Here is a 17,638-nt window from a genome sequence, read left to right as displayed (position 1 = left end):
AAACATTTCTCCCACTGATGCTACATCCAGATGAACAATAAACATGTTGGATTTTGTATGGAGTTAGATGCACAGGGCTTTTTGGGGCGAGTTCTTCTTTCATTCATTTTACCATGAATCTATGGATCCTGCCTTTAAGCTGAGAAGCATTTATTTTCGATTGACTGTATATTTGGTGCCTCAGTCTGTTTCCTTTCTAGACAAACATGAGTAAAGTATGAGCATTCTCTTTTTTATTTTGGACTAATACAATCATCATCATCCTTCATTACATTTGGTCTTCAATGGCCAATGTGTTGTAAACTGGAAGAGTGCCCAATCCTACATCTCCCACATTGCAACTGGGCAGTATCTTTTTGGAATTTCTCGAACTGCTACTGTAAGCTTTCACTTCCCCTCTTTACTTTTCTGAGACAGAAAAAATGCAGTGCTTCTTAGTTCCCAGCATGATGAGAAAACTGTCCCGAATTATGAAATAAATAGAGCTGCCCTTTTTATTAAAGGTCAATTATTTTTAGTTACTGAAGCACAAATATTACTAATCCAGTTTCAATACAAATAATTTAATATGTATAATATTTATATACACAGGTTAACAAGACTTTGCGTGGACCAATTTTGCAACACTTGTACAGAGTTACATGCACCAGGGCACAGACAGAGAAGACAGACGGATTCTAGATATACAAACATGGAGTCTGGTTTGACCACAGCTAATGTCAGTTTAGGTCACACGCATTTTTTTAACCATTCCAATTTTTCATTCTTGAAACTTGTTTTTACAAAACTCAAGTTCTGGGAAGGAATCAAAAAAATACCGAAGCTGTGAAAAAGAACAAAAAGCTAACATCACTCAGATGAGACTGTGTGGTTTTGGATTTAAGGACGTGGTTTGCTTGCTGCTTTTAGCTGCTTTCTTGTCTCTGTAACACTGACATTAAGTATGAGTTCACAATATGACAAACAACAAATATTTATCATGTTTGCACACTGCTGACACTGTATGATTACACAAACAGAGAAAAAAAAACACAAAAAAATTGGCATGACTTCACATAGCTGCCCTGAAAACGTATGACGAAACAGGTTTTATTATAGCTCTGGCCCTCCTCATGCAACACACACACACATACTGGGAAACACAATAGTCTTACTGTACACTTAAGGTTTGCATATTTGTATTTGTTTTGACCATGCAAGTATTTTTTTGTCTAAAAAGTCCAATCATACAGCGAGAGACTAAGAGTGGCGATTAGTCAAAACCAGAAGGCAAAAGGAACACCAGTTATTTCAGAGTCAGGCTGCAGAGAAAAACAAAGATGAATTCTTTACTGTGACTTGCTATAACTAGAGCAGCAACAGCTCTTCAGCTAAATTTCAAATGTCTGCTGTGGTACCACATAGCACTTTTACATTTATACTGTTGTAGGTTTTCATTCCAAAAGGTTACAGCCTCTTTATTTATTGCATGCAATAAATAATGAATCTAGAGTTCTGTAGTGTGCAAACCATTATTTCTTCATCTCATTTCTTCAGCTCTGCACCTGCTCCATTGACAGAGGAAGATGTGCGTGGACTTTTTTTTGGTTCACAAGATTATGAATGCAGCTTTCTCACTAATGTAGCTAGCCTCCATCTTTTATATGGTTTATATGAAGTGTCTATGACATCAGTTGTTGTCAGGAGTGCTATTTTCTTCCTCATTTTTGAAGAAGTGTATATTTGATTTGATTTTATGCAGTTTTATTTCTGACCATGTTTGTAGGAGAGAAAAATCCGCAGCAGATGGGAGGGAGTGCAGTATGTGAAAATAAGATAAAGATCCTAGTACCGTGCATTATTGTTGTCACTTTGGAATGACATTGCAATTGCACACAATGACATTTTTTTCCAATGACACATTACATCTCCAATAGAATATTCTGGAGACAGTTTTCCTGCTTGTGGACAAGTGCAACACAGTGTTAGTGAGTAAAGGCCAAGTGCTTGGTATTCATTAGTGTGGATGAAACAGACTGGTTAAACTACCACTGTGTGGCGACGCCATGCTCTCAGCTTGTCCTGCAGGTCTAGGCCTGATCTCCTTAGGATGACAGTGGAATGTCCTGAGGAACTCTGATCTATCCATCCTGATGAAGAGGAGATGAGAGAGGGAAGCTTCTGTGCACAGTGAGGTAGGGACCTGGGACCTGGCTCTCCCTCAGTCATTCTGACTACCTTCACCCTATCATCTCTACATCCTCTTACACTATCCTCATTCCTGCCCAGCTCAAGGTCAAGATTCATGGACACAGCCCTTGTCCTCCCACCTCTAGTTTTCCTATAGCAGATTGGTGCTGACTGGTGCTGAGCAGTTCCACTCTGGCTGCTGATGTTGCGTGACCTGGTGGGTAATACCCAGAAAGGAATGGTCTGATATCCTCTGGCCAGACTGTGATTAAAATGGGAAGGAGGGTTCCTGAGAGGTGGTGATTTTGAGCATGCGGTGTGGATCTGACGGGTTGAGTCAGATCCTCTATTTGGATAAAGCTGTGATGGTGGTAAGTTGGTTCTTTGGCTGTTCCTCCTTTTTGACATCTTTGCATCACTGCCTGCTCCTTTTGCTTTAGCTTCTTCTCCTCCTACAAGTGAGATCTTTCCCTCTATCCTTTTTTCAGTGTTAAGGATGGTTTGTTCTCCCTCGACTTCATCTAGCTCTCCTCTTTCTTCTTTTTCCCCTACCCCTCCTTCACCATTGTTGCTGGCTTTGGCTGGTTCGTGCGCAGAAATCTCATCAGTGTTTCTGCTCACCGTGTGGATACTTGGACTTTTTTTATGTTTGTGGGTGACGGCAGCGATGATGGACTTGGTGTTCGGATCTTTTTTGGATGCAGAGGAAAGCTGAAAGGTTACCACTTGTAAGTATTTGTAATTATGTTTTTTCTATTGCAAAATGTGATATCCTATTCCAAGAATTAGCACCTACCTTTAACTTAAGAGAATCGCTGGTGGTGGAACCTGATAGAAAGGAAAAAGTAAGTTAGTTAATGTCATCATTGGATGGTAGTAATGTTAGGATGGTCACAAAATATAAAAACATGTAAATAAAGAGAAATCACAGCACAAGCTGCTTTCAAAAAGGCAAAGTGGAGATGTTGGAAAAAACAATAGTTGTGGAAAGAGCACAAATGGTTAAATGAATCCAAAGAAAGAGCAAACACACAGAAAGGAAGACCTGGTCCTACCGAAGAGGTTGATCCACTGTCTCAGCTAGAAAAAAGCACAGAAAGGCCCAGGAGAAGAGAACAGAGGAAAAAGTAGGAAACATTGTCAGTATCTACAAACACAACAGAACAGAGGTCTGCTGAGAAAGAAAAATGCTGTCAGTTGATGAGGCTACAGAATTATGAATAAGGAGGGAAAGTTAAGACTTTCCAACTAAAGCAGTGAGGCTCTTTTCTTCAAGTTGTATGTAAGCAGTGTTTCCACTGCTCATCTGAATTAACCATAAATTGGCAAGAGTCTGTGTTCAGTGAGGAAATAGTGAACTCAGTGATTTCTACTAAAGCCCGTCTAATGTTTCAACATTTCTGTGTTGCTAGTGTTGAATGCAGTGGCATTAGATTGTCAGTGTCTGAACCCCTGCATACTCTTGCTGGGTATTTTTGTGCACCAGGAGAAACCAGGACCCATTGCACCAAAAAGGGTCTGACAGTACGTTTAAGGAATTTATCCGAACACCTAATGGCAGTCAGGGTGCCTTTATCTAGTCTTTGCCTAGAGGTCTGTGCGTTCTTTCATGAATATGCCTCCCCTGACTATGACCCATGACCAAACTGGTAATGCTGAGCGATGTTACGCACAGCATAACGTTGGCCACGTCGTCTCCTGGCTATTTTATGCCTGTCAAAAGTGACCAGGTGAAGATGCTGCCCTCTGTGAAATGTACAGGGCACCATTGGTCGACCTATCAATTCTGGTATTCTATAGCAAATGCCAGTTGGGTTCCATGGTCCCAGGCAGTGAGCAAAATGCTGAAGCATTAAGACTTCTTTTCACTGGATCTAAGGGACCCGGCCCAACTGCTGAAAAACCACACACCATAATCCCTCCTCCACCAAACTTTACATTTGGCACAATGCAGTCAGACAAGTACCATTCTCCTGGCAACTGCCAAACCCAGACTCTTCCAGTGGGCTGCCAGACATAGAAGCATGATTTTTTTACTCCAGAAATTGTCACTCCGTCTCTACTGCTCTAGAATACATCCATTACTTTGCATTGTGCTCGGTCATGCAAGGTTTGGAAGCAGCTGCTAGGCCATGACAACACATTCCATTAAGCTCTCTACCCACTGTTCTTGAGCTACTCTTAAAGCTCACGAGAATCTAGCTGCTTCACAATGTGCGTACAATTGAATCTGTCTGTTGGTGAAGCATTAAAGGACTCTTGCAGCAGCCCCCACTCCTCACCTGATGCCTCTCTTGGCATGCCCGGCTTGCCAATGTTGGTCAGCAGATGGTCAATGTTGGGCAAAGGCTGTATGTCCCAATTATCATCTGGGGCCTACAGTCACACACAAACGCACGCGGGCACACACACACACACACACACACACACACACACACACACACACAAACGCACGCGGGCACACACACACACACACACACACACACACACACACACACACACACACACACACACACAAGAAGTGACGACATCTGAATGCATACAGTCATTCATGGTGTTTTCTGTTCATTTGGGTGATAAGAGCCCATACCTTCTCTTCTTTATCAAGCTCTTCATTACTGAAGAACCAGTCATACTGTTGGAGAAAGGAAACAGCTGGTATCAAGGAAATTCTGCTGCACTATTTTGAATCATATTTATCAAATAGATTCTAGTTGCTTATGTAAACAAGGAGTCCTTTATAGTCCTATATAGATTTTATAGTTGCATATTATTCTGATAGAGCACTTTGCTCTCAGACAGCAGGCTTACTTGCGGTTCCTAGAATATTTAAAAGCAGAATAGGAGTCTCCCATCTCTCCTGTGGAACCTGTTCCCAGTTTGGATTCAGGAGACAGACACTTTCTGCTTTTAGGATTAAACTTAACATTTCCTTTCTTTGTTTCTTTCCTTTTTACCAAAAGCAGGTTAGGGCTGGATCGGTTTACCCTGAACCATCCCTCAGTTATGCTGCTATACGCTCAGATTGCTGGATGATTTCCCATGATGCACTGAGATCTTCTCTGTGTTTGCTTATGTGCCACTATCAAACTATTTGTAACAAGTGTCACAAGTGTTATGTCCTGTTTGCTTTTTGCAGTCTGCTTGTGTTCACCATCCATCCAGCTGCAGTAGATGGTTCCCCCTCCCTAAGCCTGGTTCTGATGGCGTTCTCTATCTGTTAAAGGGAATTCTTCCTTTCCACAGTCTAGGGAGCTTGGAAAGAAAAGTGTCTGCACTTCTTTAAGTTGCTTGAAGACATTTCACCTCTCAGTTTGAGGGTCAAATGGTGGAGAGTCCCAGATTTAAGCCTTGTGGGAGTGTCCCCCCAAGACGGACAATGGACCCCGTAATGATCCTCCAACTAATCACACGAGCCAAGGTGTGAAAACGGGTTCAGGTCAAAATCAGCCAAAGTTTCAGGTGAGCTCATTGTGAAACTTAGCCCCACCCTATCATGTGATTTCCCAGACGCCTTAACGCCCACTCACATCCTGGGCCATTTGACCTCGGGAAATGAGTCCAGACGGTTTTCTTTCCAAGCTCCTTAGACTACGATGACCTGGATGACTGAGAACCTTCACAGACATATTCCTTTCCACAGTTCCCAAGCGTTTGCTTATAAAGGATTGCTTGATTATTTTTTTTCTCTAATATTGCAGGGTGTTTATCTTACAATATAAAGCATCTTCAAACAGAACTTGCACTATATAAGTAGAACTGAACCACTAAAGCAACTTTCACATACCTTTCTTGACACAAAGAAAATTTGCATCTTTGGCTACAATTGAACCAACAACCTTTTAGTTGCTAATTGAATGTATAGTATTGTCCACTACACCACTGGAGGCAGAACTGAATGCAGCACTACTGCATGGTGTTAATGCATAAAACACAACTGGCGATTCACAGAGGTGCAACTGGAGCAAGCAGCTGGTGGTTCTTACATGCAGGATAAGGGTCTCTACTATTTTGTAGCGATCAGGCATGTGGGTGACCATGTCTGTCATGTTGTCCTCTGATGTCCTCACCAGAGTGGGTCCAAACACCAGGGCTAGATTTCTTGGCTCCATCTGGAAATAATATTAAAACTTCATTTTAGACCACAAAAAAACCACGATTCAATTGATGGGACTGAAGGTAAAGGTTACCTTATTCTTTTCAGAGTGATCTGCTACCTTCTTGAGGTGACCCAACAGAAACTTAAGGGTGTGATAATAATGATCTGGCAGGTCATGGATCTAGAAAGAAGCAATGGGTACATATAGAGAGAGTTTTACTATCAAAAAGACAGAAGTATGTTCACTTCTCTGTTCTCTGCCCTCTTTTACCAGTTTGTTCATTGTCTTTAATCTCTCTTCTCCATCTTCAATCCGGTTGGCATCAATGAAGTGATTGTATTTATCTGTAGGCAGAGATAATGGATGACTAACTAACTACAAGTGATATTCTAAAATTCTGAAAATCATATGCCAACAAATTCAGCGGCTTTGTAACTTGCCACTGAAGAAAAAATGCAATCTTTTTTATTTTTTTATCCAAGCAACAGAACATTATTCAATACATACTTGTTAAAGATTCTTTGACATTTCACTGTAAACAAATGTCTGGACTCACCATCAGTAAACAGAGGCTCAGGCAGTTTTCGGAAGAATGTTTTAAGTAGGCTGCTGATAACATTCAGGTCTTGCCATCTCTGTGAGGACATGAAGAGGAGGCTTTAGGATTATAGTATCCCACATAGCAGACAGGTCTGGCCCAGATCTGGTATCAAGCCGGCACTGCTGGCTGACTTCTGGCATGATAAGACGTATGTCATCCAGATATGGGCCAGGCCTGGCATAGATGGCACTGTCTATGCGATGGCATGCCATATCTGGCTCGATTGTGGTTTGGGTTATGTGGCCCAGGCTCATAGCAAACAGGTCTGGCCCGGATCCGGCATCAAGCTGGCCCTTCTGACTGACTGGTGTCATGGCAGAGTGTATGTCAACCAGATGTGGGCCAGGTCTGGCAATGATGGCACTATTTATGTTCCTATTTTCCAATTTTAGTTAGAAGACCCAAATGCCATTTGCAGTACTATACTGCTATGGTAGCCAACGTTTCAAATGCAGGTTTGACAGGTTTGTGAGTGTACACTTTATCCAAAACCTAGTGATGGTTTACTCAAGTTTACCACTGGCCGGCTGTAGCTCAGGAGGTAGAGCAGATCACCTGCTGATTGGAAGGTTAGTGGTTCAGTCCCTGGTTCCTCCAGTCTGCATGCTGAGTGTGAATATGTATGAATGTAGTTAGGAGAAGATGTGTTAATGTGGCATGTTGTATAGAGACTAGAAAAGCACTATTTAAGAATTCACTGCCTGAACAGAGTTTAGTCATGTTGCTTTTGTACTATTATGTTCTGGCACATGTTGTTATTACATGGCTTGATTAAGGTACACATTAGGCTGACATCTGGGGCCAGAGCTGAAACTGTTCTGGGCCAGCACAGGACCACCAGTGTGTCTGCAACTGGCCTTGTGCTGGCCCATGTGTGGGCCACCTCTGGCAAAACATATCTGGGCCAGCAAAGCGCCGTCATTCTTTGCGGTATGTGGGCCATGTGTGCACACACTGTGTGGGCCAGATCTGGGCCATACCAATTTCGCTATGTGGGAATTACCTAATCTATCAAAATTACACATAAAATCTGTTTCAAATATGGCATAGAAAAACTTCTTTTCTATTCTATTGGCGGCAATCTGTTCTTTAGGTCATCCCAAAAAGGTATTCTTTTCATCGGGACGTAGCGTTTTCAGGGGACGAAATGTTTTGTCACTCATCCAGCTGACTTCTTCAGTCTCAGCTGACCACAGCTTTGCCTAACCTTTAAGCAGTACCTTTGCACAGTGACTGAAACTAGCACCGCTGGCGAACAATGGGCTGTGAGGCCAGTTCCTTGATCATTAATATGCAAATTGTCATGGTCATTGATCAACAACCACTGATCAAAGACCATTGATCAATGGCTATTGATCAGTGGCCATAAGCATAATTCACAAAAAGTTGGGGAATGGCTGCAATCACAGCATTGTAAGATGGCAAAGGTTTACCCTTTAGATCACCTCCTCAATTCAGAGATGGTCTTTCCTCTCTGGTGAACTTGATGTGTTGGTCCACAGAGTTTGTTCACGGTGCTGATCACATTAACTCGGTGGACCAACACATCAAGTTCACCAGGAAGGATATGAAAAATGACAAGTAGCATGATCATTGATCAGAATTTAACAATTTTTCATTTAGGACTTGGTAGGTTTGGATAACTTTTTCCCCTAATAAGTTAAAATAAATGTCCTTGGGTTATCTTTGTCTAATATTAAAATTAATTTGATGATTTGAAATAATTAAGAGTTAGAAAAAAAGGTGCTGCAGTTACTCAAAGGGAAGACAAAAGAAATAACTTCAGCTCCTGTCATTATAGATTATAATCAGCTCCTTAGATTATAGTCTTTAGTGGTATGTACTTTCAGTCTGACCTGCCACAGTCAGACTTTATCTTTATTGTGTTAAAAATTTCCTCTATAGTTTTCTAATAATTTAATCTGTTTCAGATGTAAAATTTTGAACATTTAAAAAACTCATCATGATGTAACATTAGTTGCTGTAGTCTGCTAAGCAAAGCAGGGCTCGTTTCCATACCTCTTCAGCAGTGTTCAAGTCCATGCCCTTGTTGAGATGCTCCTGCAAGTTAGACACCATGGCATTGTTGCCTGGTACACGGTATATACCAGTGTACTCCAGACCAGTTGCCTCTACAACACCACAACACATCTCCACTATTAGAGGAACAAACTGATAAGAGAAAGCAAGGGAGACAAAAGAGGGAAAAATAGACAATAAAAAAACTATTTCAACAAACAGATTTTCACCTACAACCTCAGCATCACATGACAATCACACTCCGTCTGAACATATACATCATTTGAAATAAGTTATTTCTGGAACAGTTGCTTTAGTGGCTTGTCTTTGTCTGTTCCATTGATCTTTTTGGGAAAAGTGGGGACCTTGGACAATAAGATGGACAAGATTGGCGAGCAAATTAAGAGAATGACAAAATACCGTGTTCTGTGCTCTAACAGTGCCTTCACAGGGTCCAGTTTCAGCTCAACAACTGAGCTGCCTTTTTGATTATTTTATTTAACTGGAATTATTAAACAAAAGGCAACGTTTTCAAGCATAGCAGAAATCCAAAAATGGAGCAGAAAATAAAGTCAATAAATCCAAATAGAAGACACACCAAAAAGGTGAAAAGGTGAAACTCTAAACCAGAAGTAAACTAAGAAACAAACTGAAAATGAATAAAGAGAACTTAAATGACCAAACAAACATACATACTTGGTAAAAGCACCTGACACTATTACTCACAGACACCTCATCAGAAATACTCTCAGCAGAAGACAATACAATAACACATGGGTCATCAAATGGTAATGTCTCTTGCTTGCTTCCCTATGTGAAGGCTGTCTCTGGAAAGGACCCCTTCAAAGTCAGCGTGGATTTAATATGTGCTTGTATACCAGTAGACTTACCTTTGTCCCAGCCATCACCCTGCTCTGCGGCCCTTCAGTCAGTTCACTCTAGCTTAGATTTCTACTTGTTAACAAACTCTGCTAACTTTGTTTCCTTGTATCATCTTTAGGAGGCTTTTTCCCCTCAGAGAGCCCAGGTGGTGGAGCACACCACTCCACCATCTTGCTACCAAATAAGAATGAGTGCTTTAACAAGTAACAGTATGGCGCAGATTATTTGCTCTCAAAATGAATTGCCTTTCACAGTTTACATCTCTCAGAAGCATCAGAGAGTCACTATCACACCGCCATCTTTGTCCGTTCCTCTCAGTCCACAGAGAGAGCCTCGTCTCAGCTGGAATCCTTCTCCAGTCAACTGGAAAAAGGCTGAGATTTTTTACTAACACAATGATCTCTAGAATTCAAACAGCTGAGCTGAAAACATTACTTCAACAGCACAGCGGCACTTGAAAGCAGGGCACTTTTAAGGAGTGTTCTTTCTCCTTATACAATCTTTTGATTTCTGCTAAGCTCCTCGATGATGACTCCTTTGAAGTGTTAACAGACTCACGGGCTGAGTAGGGTTTTTACCTCTACTCAGCCCGTGAGTAAGAATGAAGTGTCTACAAAGACACTTCATAGCCAAACAACTAAATACTCCATTGGAACCTCTGTCCAAACTTTTCCAAGTCTCCGTCTTAAATGGTCACCATCTTGCCTGTATCACCATTGCTCTGGACACTAGAAATCTTAGAGTACATCCAAGTCTACATCTCTGATGCACCTAACACACTGATGGTATTTGGACCCTCTTGGTTTTTTTCAGAGAACTTGACCTCTGACCTTCAGTCCAAAGTCACTGAGATTAAAACTTGTCCGAGATTTTTAGTAGATATACCTGTGGTATCAGTTTGAAATCCTAGGTGAATGCTTTCTCGAGTTATCGCATTCGTAAGATTTTCAGAAAACTTGAATACATCAGTTTCAGTAAAATACCTATCATACTTTCCAATGAGCTACACGGCTTTGTTTTACTTAAAATCTCATTAGAAACCTATTTTACTGTACATTATTTTAAAACAAACTTTTTTCCCTGCTAACTTGTTTTAACCACTTACAGAAACAATAAAGCTCACCAAAGAAAAAACTGATTTACAATAGACCCAAGGCAAAAAATACATTTATAGGTCTGCTCCACTTTAACTTGACAGTTTGATTTTGGGATTATTTAATGATTCTGCTTGTAGCCAAGCAGTTTTTTTTACTATGAATTTTGACTTACCTTATGGTTGACAGCAGGCTGACAGTCCTCGAGACGTACACCAAAAGCCTTTGGAACACCTGTCTTCTTGGCCTTCTTCATGATGTTGATGCTCCACAGTGCCTTGTTATCATCTGACTCACACAGATGCAGATAAATGGATACATAATTAAGTTAAGCATTTTTGCTGCTTTGATTTGTCATATATACTGAAGAACACAAACCAGAGTCATGTTTAGACCCTCCAGATCTGGAAGCTCTGTTCACTGAAGTGTTGTCAGTTTTTGCCAGAAAGAAGGGCGGCATCATACGATGGGCTCTGGGAGAGGAGTCTAGCTTACTACCTGTCAGACTACACAAAAGAGAACAACAAAGTTAGGTAATTTTTAACCTCATCGTGTTGGTTTAGGTGTGGATGTTAGTTTAAGTGGATGTAACAAGGTTAACAGAAGTTGTTAGTTTTGATGTGTCTTCAAAAGATATTAATAAATAAAAAGGTGCAGTGGTTTTGATACACTATATTGCCAAAAGTATATATCCATATTTACAAGTATATGCACTTGAATGACATTGATTGCCAGGATAGCTGTAGCTCGGGCAGTAGAGCAGGCCATCTACTAACTGGAAGGTTGGTGGTTTGATCCCTGGCTGCCCCTAGTCTGCATGCCAAGTATCTTTAAGCAACATGTTAACCCCAATTTAATTCATAGAGTTTCTATTAGGTCAGCCCTCTTTGCAGCTATAACAGCTTCACCTCTTATCAGAACGTTTTCCACAAAGTTTAGGAGTGTGATTTATTAGAGTTATTTGTGGCCCTTCTTGCAGAAGTGGATTTGTAAGGACACGGAGACTTGGCTTCTCTTTCTAATTCCTCCCAAAGGTGTTCTGTCGAGGTCAGTACTCTCTACAGGCCAGTCAACTTCTTCCACATCCCACTTGCTCATTTATGTCTTTATGGACCTTGCTTTTTGGACTGGTCCAGTTCCCACAAAATTGGGAGAATGAAGTTGTCATGACGTGGACACTCCAGTGGCACTTAAAGTAATGGGAAACAACTTTATCAAGTGACCAACGCATTTTGGCTTGTGGTCTTCATCAGGATCATAAAATGTCAACGTTTAAATAAAAAACAGGAAACAGAAAAAAATGTTAAAAAATCCAAGTGGACCAATTACACCTTCACATGAAGTTGTCCAAATGGTATCTGGGTGGCATGGTGGCCTGGTGGTTAGGACTGTTGCCTCACAGAAACCTCAGTTTGACTCCACCCTCTGGCAAGGGCCTTTCTATGTGGAGTTTGCGTGTTCTCCCCATGTGTTCTCTCCAGGTACTCCAGCTTCCTCCCACAGTCCAAAGGCATACAATTAGTGGGGTTGCATTTATTGGTGATTCTAAATTGCCCAAAGGTGTGAATGTGAGTGCGAATGGTTGTCTGTCTCTCTGTGTTAACCCTGCATCAGACTGGCAGTCTGTACAGGGTGTACCTTGCCTCTTACCCTGTGGTAGCTTGGATAGGCTCCAGTCCTCTGCAAAGTGTAAGAGAATGGATGGATAGTCATGTGGCACTGAGAGTTCCTTTCACTGAAAAACAACCCCACACCATATTCCCCCCTCCACCAGTCAGATAAGTACCATTCCCCTGGCAACCACCAGACTCCTTCATCAGATTGCCAAACAGACAAGTATGATTCTTCACTCCAGAGAACACGTCTCCATTGCTCTAATGTCCAGTGCCGGCGTGCTTTACACTACTGCATTTGATGCTTTGGATTGCACAGTGATCGAATTCTTGGATGCAGCTGCTCAGCCATGGAAACCCATTCTATGAAGCTCTCTACACACTACTCGTGATCAAATCAGCAAGGCCAAATGAAGTTTAGAGAAAGTTGGCACCCTCTATGCACTATGTGCCATCTGCTGACCCTGCTCAGCGATTTTACATGGCCTACCACTCTGTGGCAGAGTTGACGTCTTTGTTATGAAACCAATAACAGTTAACTGTTGCACAAATGGCATCCTATCATGGTACCATGCAGGAATTCACTGTGCCCCTGAGAGTGATCCTGTCATGGTCTGGCAGTCCTCGCCGGTTAACCTGCCTGTGTGTTATGTTTTTTCTATCTTCATTGTCAAGGCTCCCCTCCCGGTTCCCTCCTTTATGTGTACAGTGGGGCAAAAAAGTATTTAGTCAGCCACCGATTGTGCAAGTTCCCCCACCTAAAATGATGACAGAGGTCAGTAATTTGCACCAGAGGTACACTTCAACTGTGAGAGACAGAATGTGAAAAAAAAATCCATGAATGCACATGGTAGGATTTGTAAAGAATTTATTCGTAAATCAGGGTGGAAAATAAGTATTTGGTCACCTCAAACAAGGAAAATCTCTGGCTCTCACAGACCTGTAACGTCTTCTGTAAGACGCTTTTCTGTCCTCCACTCGTTACCTGTATGAATGGCACCTGTTTGAACTCATCATCTGTATAAAAGACACCTGTCCACAGCCTCAAACAGTCAGACTCCAAACTCCGCCATGGCCAAGACCAAAGAGCTTTCGAAGGACACCAGGAAAAGTATTGTAGACCTGCACCAGACTGGGAAGAGTGAATCTACAATAGGCAAGCAGCTTGGTGTGAAAAAATCAACTGTGGGAGCAATCATCAGAAAATGGAAGACATACAAGACTACTGATAATCTCCCTCGATCTGGGGCTCCACGCAAGATCTCATCCCGTGGGGTCAAAATGATCATGAGAACGGTGAGCAAAGATCCCAGAACCACACGGGGGGACCTGGTGAATGACCTGCAGAGAGCTGGGACCAAAGTAACAAAGGTCACCATCAGTAACACACTACAACGGCAGGGAATCAAATCCCGCAGTGCCAGACGTGTTCCGCTGCTGAAGCCAGTGCATGTCCAGGCCCGTCTGAAGTTTGCCAGAGAGCACATGGATGATACAGCAGAGGATTGGGAGAATGTCATGTGGTCAGATGAAACCAAAGTAGAACTTTTTGGTTTAAACTCAACTCGTCGTGTTTGGAGGAAGAAGAATACTGAGTTGCATCCCAAGAACACCATACCTACTGTGAAGCATGGGGGTGGAAACATCATGCTACGGGGCTGTTTTTCTGCCAAGGGGACAGGACGACTGATCCGTGTTAAGGACAGAATGAATGGGGCCATGTATCGTGAGATTTTGAGCCAAAACCTCCTTCCATCAGTGAGAACTTTGAAGATGAAACGAGGCTGGGTCTTCCAACATGACAATGATCCAAAACACACCGCCCGGGCAACAAAGGAGTGGCTCCGTAAGAAGCATTTGAAAGTCCTGGAGTGGCCTAGCCAGTCTCCAGACCTCAACCCCATAGAAAATCTGTGGCGGGAGTTGAAAGTCCGTGTTGCTCGGCGACAGCCCCAAAACATCACTGCTCTCGAGAAGATCTGCATGGAGGAATGGGCCAAAATACCAGCTACTGTGTGTGCAAACCTGGTAAAGACCTATAGTAAACGTTTGACCTCTGTTATTGCCAACAAAGGTTATGTTACAAAGTACTGAGTTGTATTTTTGTTATTGACCAAATACTTATTTTCCACCCTGATTTACGAATAAATTCTTTACAAATCCTACCATGTGGATTCATGGATTTTTTTTCACATTCTGTCTCTCACAGTTGAAGTGTACCTGTGGTGCAAATTACTGACCTCTGTCATCATTTTAGGTGGGGGAACTTGCACAATCGGTGGCGACTAAATACTTTTTTGCCCCACTGTATTTGTTTTTGAGTGTGTGCGTGTGTTTCCAGAGTGGCGGTTTACGCGCATCATCAGGCCGGAAGGTTATATATACGAAGAGCTGGAGTTTTCACCATTCACGCAATGGTCCACGAGCACTGTGTGGGAGTCAGAAGCACCACAACGGAAGACATGTGTTTTGGAAATTGTCACATTACTATCACTATTCAACTATCTTCACTATAAATAAACTCACTCTCTATTTTGGAAAGTCCTGCATTTGGGTCCCGTTCTTGGCCTGAACCTGACGGACCCATTCTTTCATTCTTTGTAGAAGCAGCCTACATGCCTGTGTACTTGATTTTATACACCTGTGGCCATGGAAGTGATTGGAACACCTGAATTCAATGATTTGGATGGATGAGTGAATACTTTTGGCAATATTTTGGGAAATGTTCTGTATATTCCAAATTCTTTTCATGATGACTACAGTTTTATTTGTAATTTGGGGAAATTGCAGTTTAAAGTATGATTTGTGGCAATCTTCAAGCCCAGAATTACAGTGACTTCTAATTACTGTAAGGCGCAGACTTTTTACTTAATATAATTATTCATCCTGACCTGTGTTTCTTGTAGTCATTCAGCTTCTTGTTGATGAGAGCCTGTCTTGAGAAACCAATCTCCTATAAAGAATGAAAGCCACAAATTAGTTTGGTGTATGTGTTTGTGCAGCCAGTGCAAACTAGCAAATATTATTCATACCTCGTTATCTGTTTTGCTATTCTCCCTAATAACCTTGATCCATGCCAGCATGTCATCGCTATCCTCGGCCTGAAGCAGGTACTCGCAGAAATCCTGCGTGGTCAACCTCAAGGTGTGTTTCCGCTTGGTTTCACTGTAGGCAATGTCAATCAAGCAACAGCGGATGCTGATTGGACAATGTTCAACCTGACCGGGTCCTGCTCCTGCCCCGTGAATCACTGCATCTCGCTTGTCTTTGTAAAGGAAGAGTGAATGGGAGCGGAGAACGGAGAAGGCGCGTCTCCACGGTCGCATACTCCCACCGACTTTCTGTCATGAAGAAAGATGAAGAGAAGGCATAACCTTAAAAAAATGTACCGTTTAGCAACTGAAACTACCTGATTGGCTCGCTGAAACTCATTTCTTCACATGAAGGTGTATGTCATATTTTAAAGAACTTAAACATTTAGCCAGAGTTCTTTGCCTGATGCTGGTTTGGCAACATAAAGATGACCTATACAGTATTGTACAGAGTTTTGTTTTGATGCTGTGTCTGATAGGTGTATTAATATATTTATTATCACAGGCAAATACCAAATCAGGATGCACCGTTCAACAGCAAATCTCACAATACAATTATGCTTACTTGAGGGTATATGGAAATTTGCCCAACCAACTTGAAGGAGGCATTTGAAGAGGTGTGTGTGTGTGTGTGTCTGTGTGTGTGTGTTGGTCCATTTGGTGTAAATTTAGTTTGCGTTGTTTTCAAAACTCATTCCTGGTGGGTGTTGTTGGTCTTTTCCAGGGCCGATAACGTTTATGTGTTTTGTGGAAAGACTTTCTAGGTGTAGCCAGGAGGCAGGTGTTTTCTTTGGTGATCTCAGAAACCCCTCTCTCCTTTTCAGCAAACACTAAGTGGAAAGTCGGAATAAGTGTCCTTACATAAGAGCTGGCCATCTCTTTTTAGTTTGCTAACACCTGGACACGGACAAGCATTAGAAAAGACATCCTGCATAAATGCAGACACAGTGGGGTTTTTTCTTCTTCTTTTATTTTTACCTTTCCCTTCTCTGTCAGAATCTGTTTGTAGTGCAGCCAGCCCTCCTTGTGAACATCACTGAAGGTGATGATACCCAGCTCAGAGGTGGAGTGGCGCTTGGATCGGGCGTCCTCTTGGGCTTGCAGACTTTCCAAAGACTGAAACGCATTGTGGAAGTATTATGTTTCGATCTAACAAGACTGGTCCATCTTCAAAAAGCAGGACGTGGAGACTTGCACTCAGTCTGGCCTTTTCTACATTAAGTGCTGTGTGGAGAATCTGACAGTGACAGAAAAACTATCTGGGTTTTTCCTAACCAAAAACCTTGGATGATGAGTGAAGTGCAGGCTCTGATAAGAACTCTTAACTTTGCCTTCAAGCTTAGGGACAGTTCTCTGTGCAGCACTGCCAGAGCCGAACTGAGTAGAGACATCAAACAAGCCAAGGAGGCCTACAGGAGGATACAGGACTTCCTCACTTATAATAACCTCTAGCATCCAAGCCCTCACCAACTACAAAGGCCAGAGCCCCCAACCCGTAACAGCGGCCACAAACTCACAAAGGAGCTCAACACCTTCTTCACTCGGTTTCTTTGCCCCCCCCCCCCCCCCCCCACCTCGCGGCTCATGCCACTGTTCCCACCTGTCTGAGAGCCCCCATCATCACTCACATCCAAAGACTGGTATAGACAGCCTTATTGACTACAGGCCTATAGCCCTCATGTCTGTATTCATGAAGTGTGTTGAGTGGATAGTGTCACAGCACATCAAAAACTCTCTACTCCCCTCCCTCAACCCCCAACAGTTTGCTTACAGAGCAAATCAGTCCACAGAGGATGCCATCACCATCACCCTTCACAGAGCACTGAGCCATCTGGAGAACATGAAGAGCTATGTGTGCATGCTCTTCATGGGCTATAGCTCAGCATTCAACACCATAATCCTAGACATCCTCACCACCAAACTGAACCATCTTCAGATCCCCCCCTGCCACCTGCTCCTGGATCAAAGACTTCCTCACCAACCAGCCTCAATAACTCCATTTCTGGGAACCCACATCTCTGCTGATCTCACCTGGACTCACAACACCAACACCCCGGTAAAGAAGGCC

General features: G+C 42.5%; 1 protein-coding gene across 2 annotated transcripts in view; it reads right to left on the bottom strand.

The window, feature by feature from the left end:
* Positions 1 to 547: 547 nt before the first annotated feature.
* Positions 548 to 17,638, bottom strand: part of LOC146702520 (rho GTPase-activating protein 23-like) — a 55,371-nt gene continuing 38,280 nt past the window's right edge. For both annotated transcript variants that reach the window (XM_085465423.1, XM_085465424.1), the window contains exons 10-23: positions 16,549 to 16,686; positions 15,511 to 15,819; positions 15,370 to 15,431; positions 11,244 to 11,371; positions 11,041 to 11,153; positions 8,890 to 9,042; positions 6,826 to 6,904; positions 6,540 to 6,613; positions 6,360 to 6,449; positions 6,156 to 6,281; positions 4,760 to 4,804; positions 4,452 to 4,545; positions 2,966 to 2,997; positions 548 to 2,880 (exon numbers count right to left, since the gene is read on the bottom strand). In XM_085465423.1, the coding sequence (XP_085321549.1) occupies positions 2,020 to 2,880; positions 2,966 to 2,997; positions 4,452 to 4,545; positions 4,760 to 4,804; positions 6,156 to 6,281; positions 6,360 to 6,449; positions 6,540 to 6,613; positions 6,826 to 6,904; positions 8,890 to 9,042; positions 11,041 to 11,153; positions 11,244 to 11,371; positions 15,370 to 15,431; positions 15,511 to 15,819; positions 16,549 to 16,686 (2,304 nt within the window). In that variant the 3' untranslated portion in view covers positions 548 to 2,019. The remainder of the gene's footprint in view (positions 2,881 to 2,965; positions 2,998 to 4,451; positions 4,546 to 4,759; positions 4,805 to 6,155; positions 6,282 to 6,359; positions 6,450 to 6,539; positions 6,614 to 6,825; positions 6,905 to 8,889; positions 9,043 to 11,040; positions 11,154 to 11,243; positions 11,372 to 15,369; positions 15,432 to 15,510; positions 15,820 to 16,548; positions 16,687 to 17,638) is intronic.

Source organism: Copadichromis virginalis, linkage group LG8, assembly GCF_057382275.1.
Source record: "Copadichromis virginalis isolate Kocher_CV1m ecotype Utaka linkage group LG8, C_Virginalis_male_GT1.1, whole genome shotgun sequence".
NCBI lineage: Eukaryota > Metazoa > Chordata > Actinopteri > Cichliformes > Cichlidae > Copadichromis > Copadichromis virginalis.
Note: the sequence above shows the minus strand (reverse complement) of the source record. Positions and strands in the feature narration are given on the sequence as shown.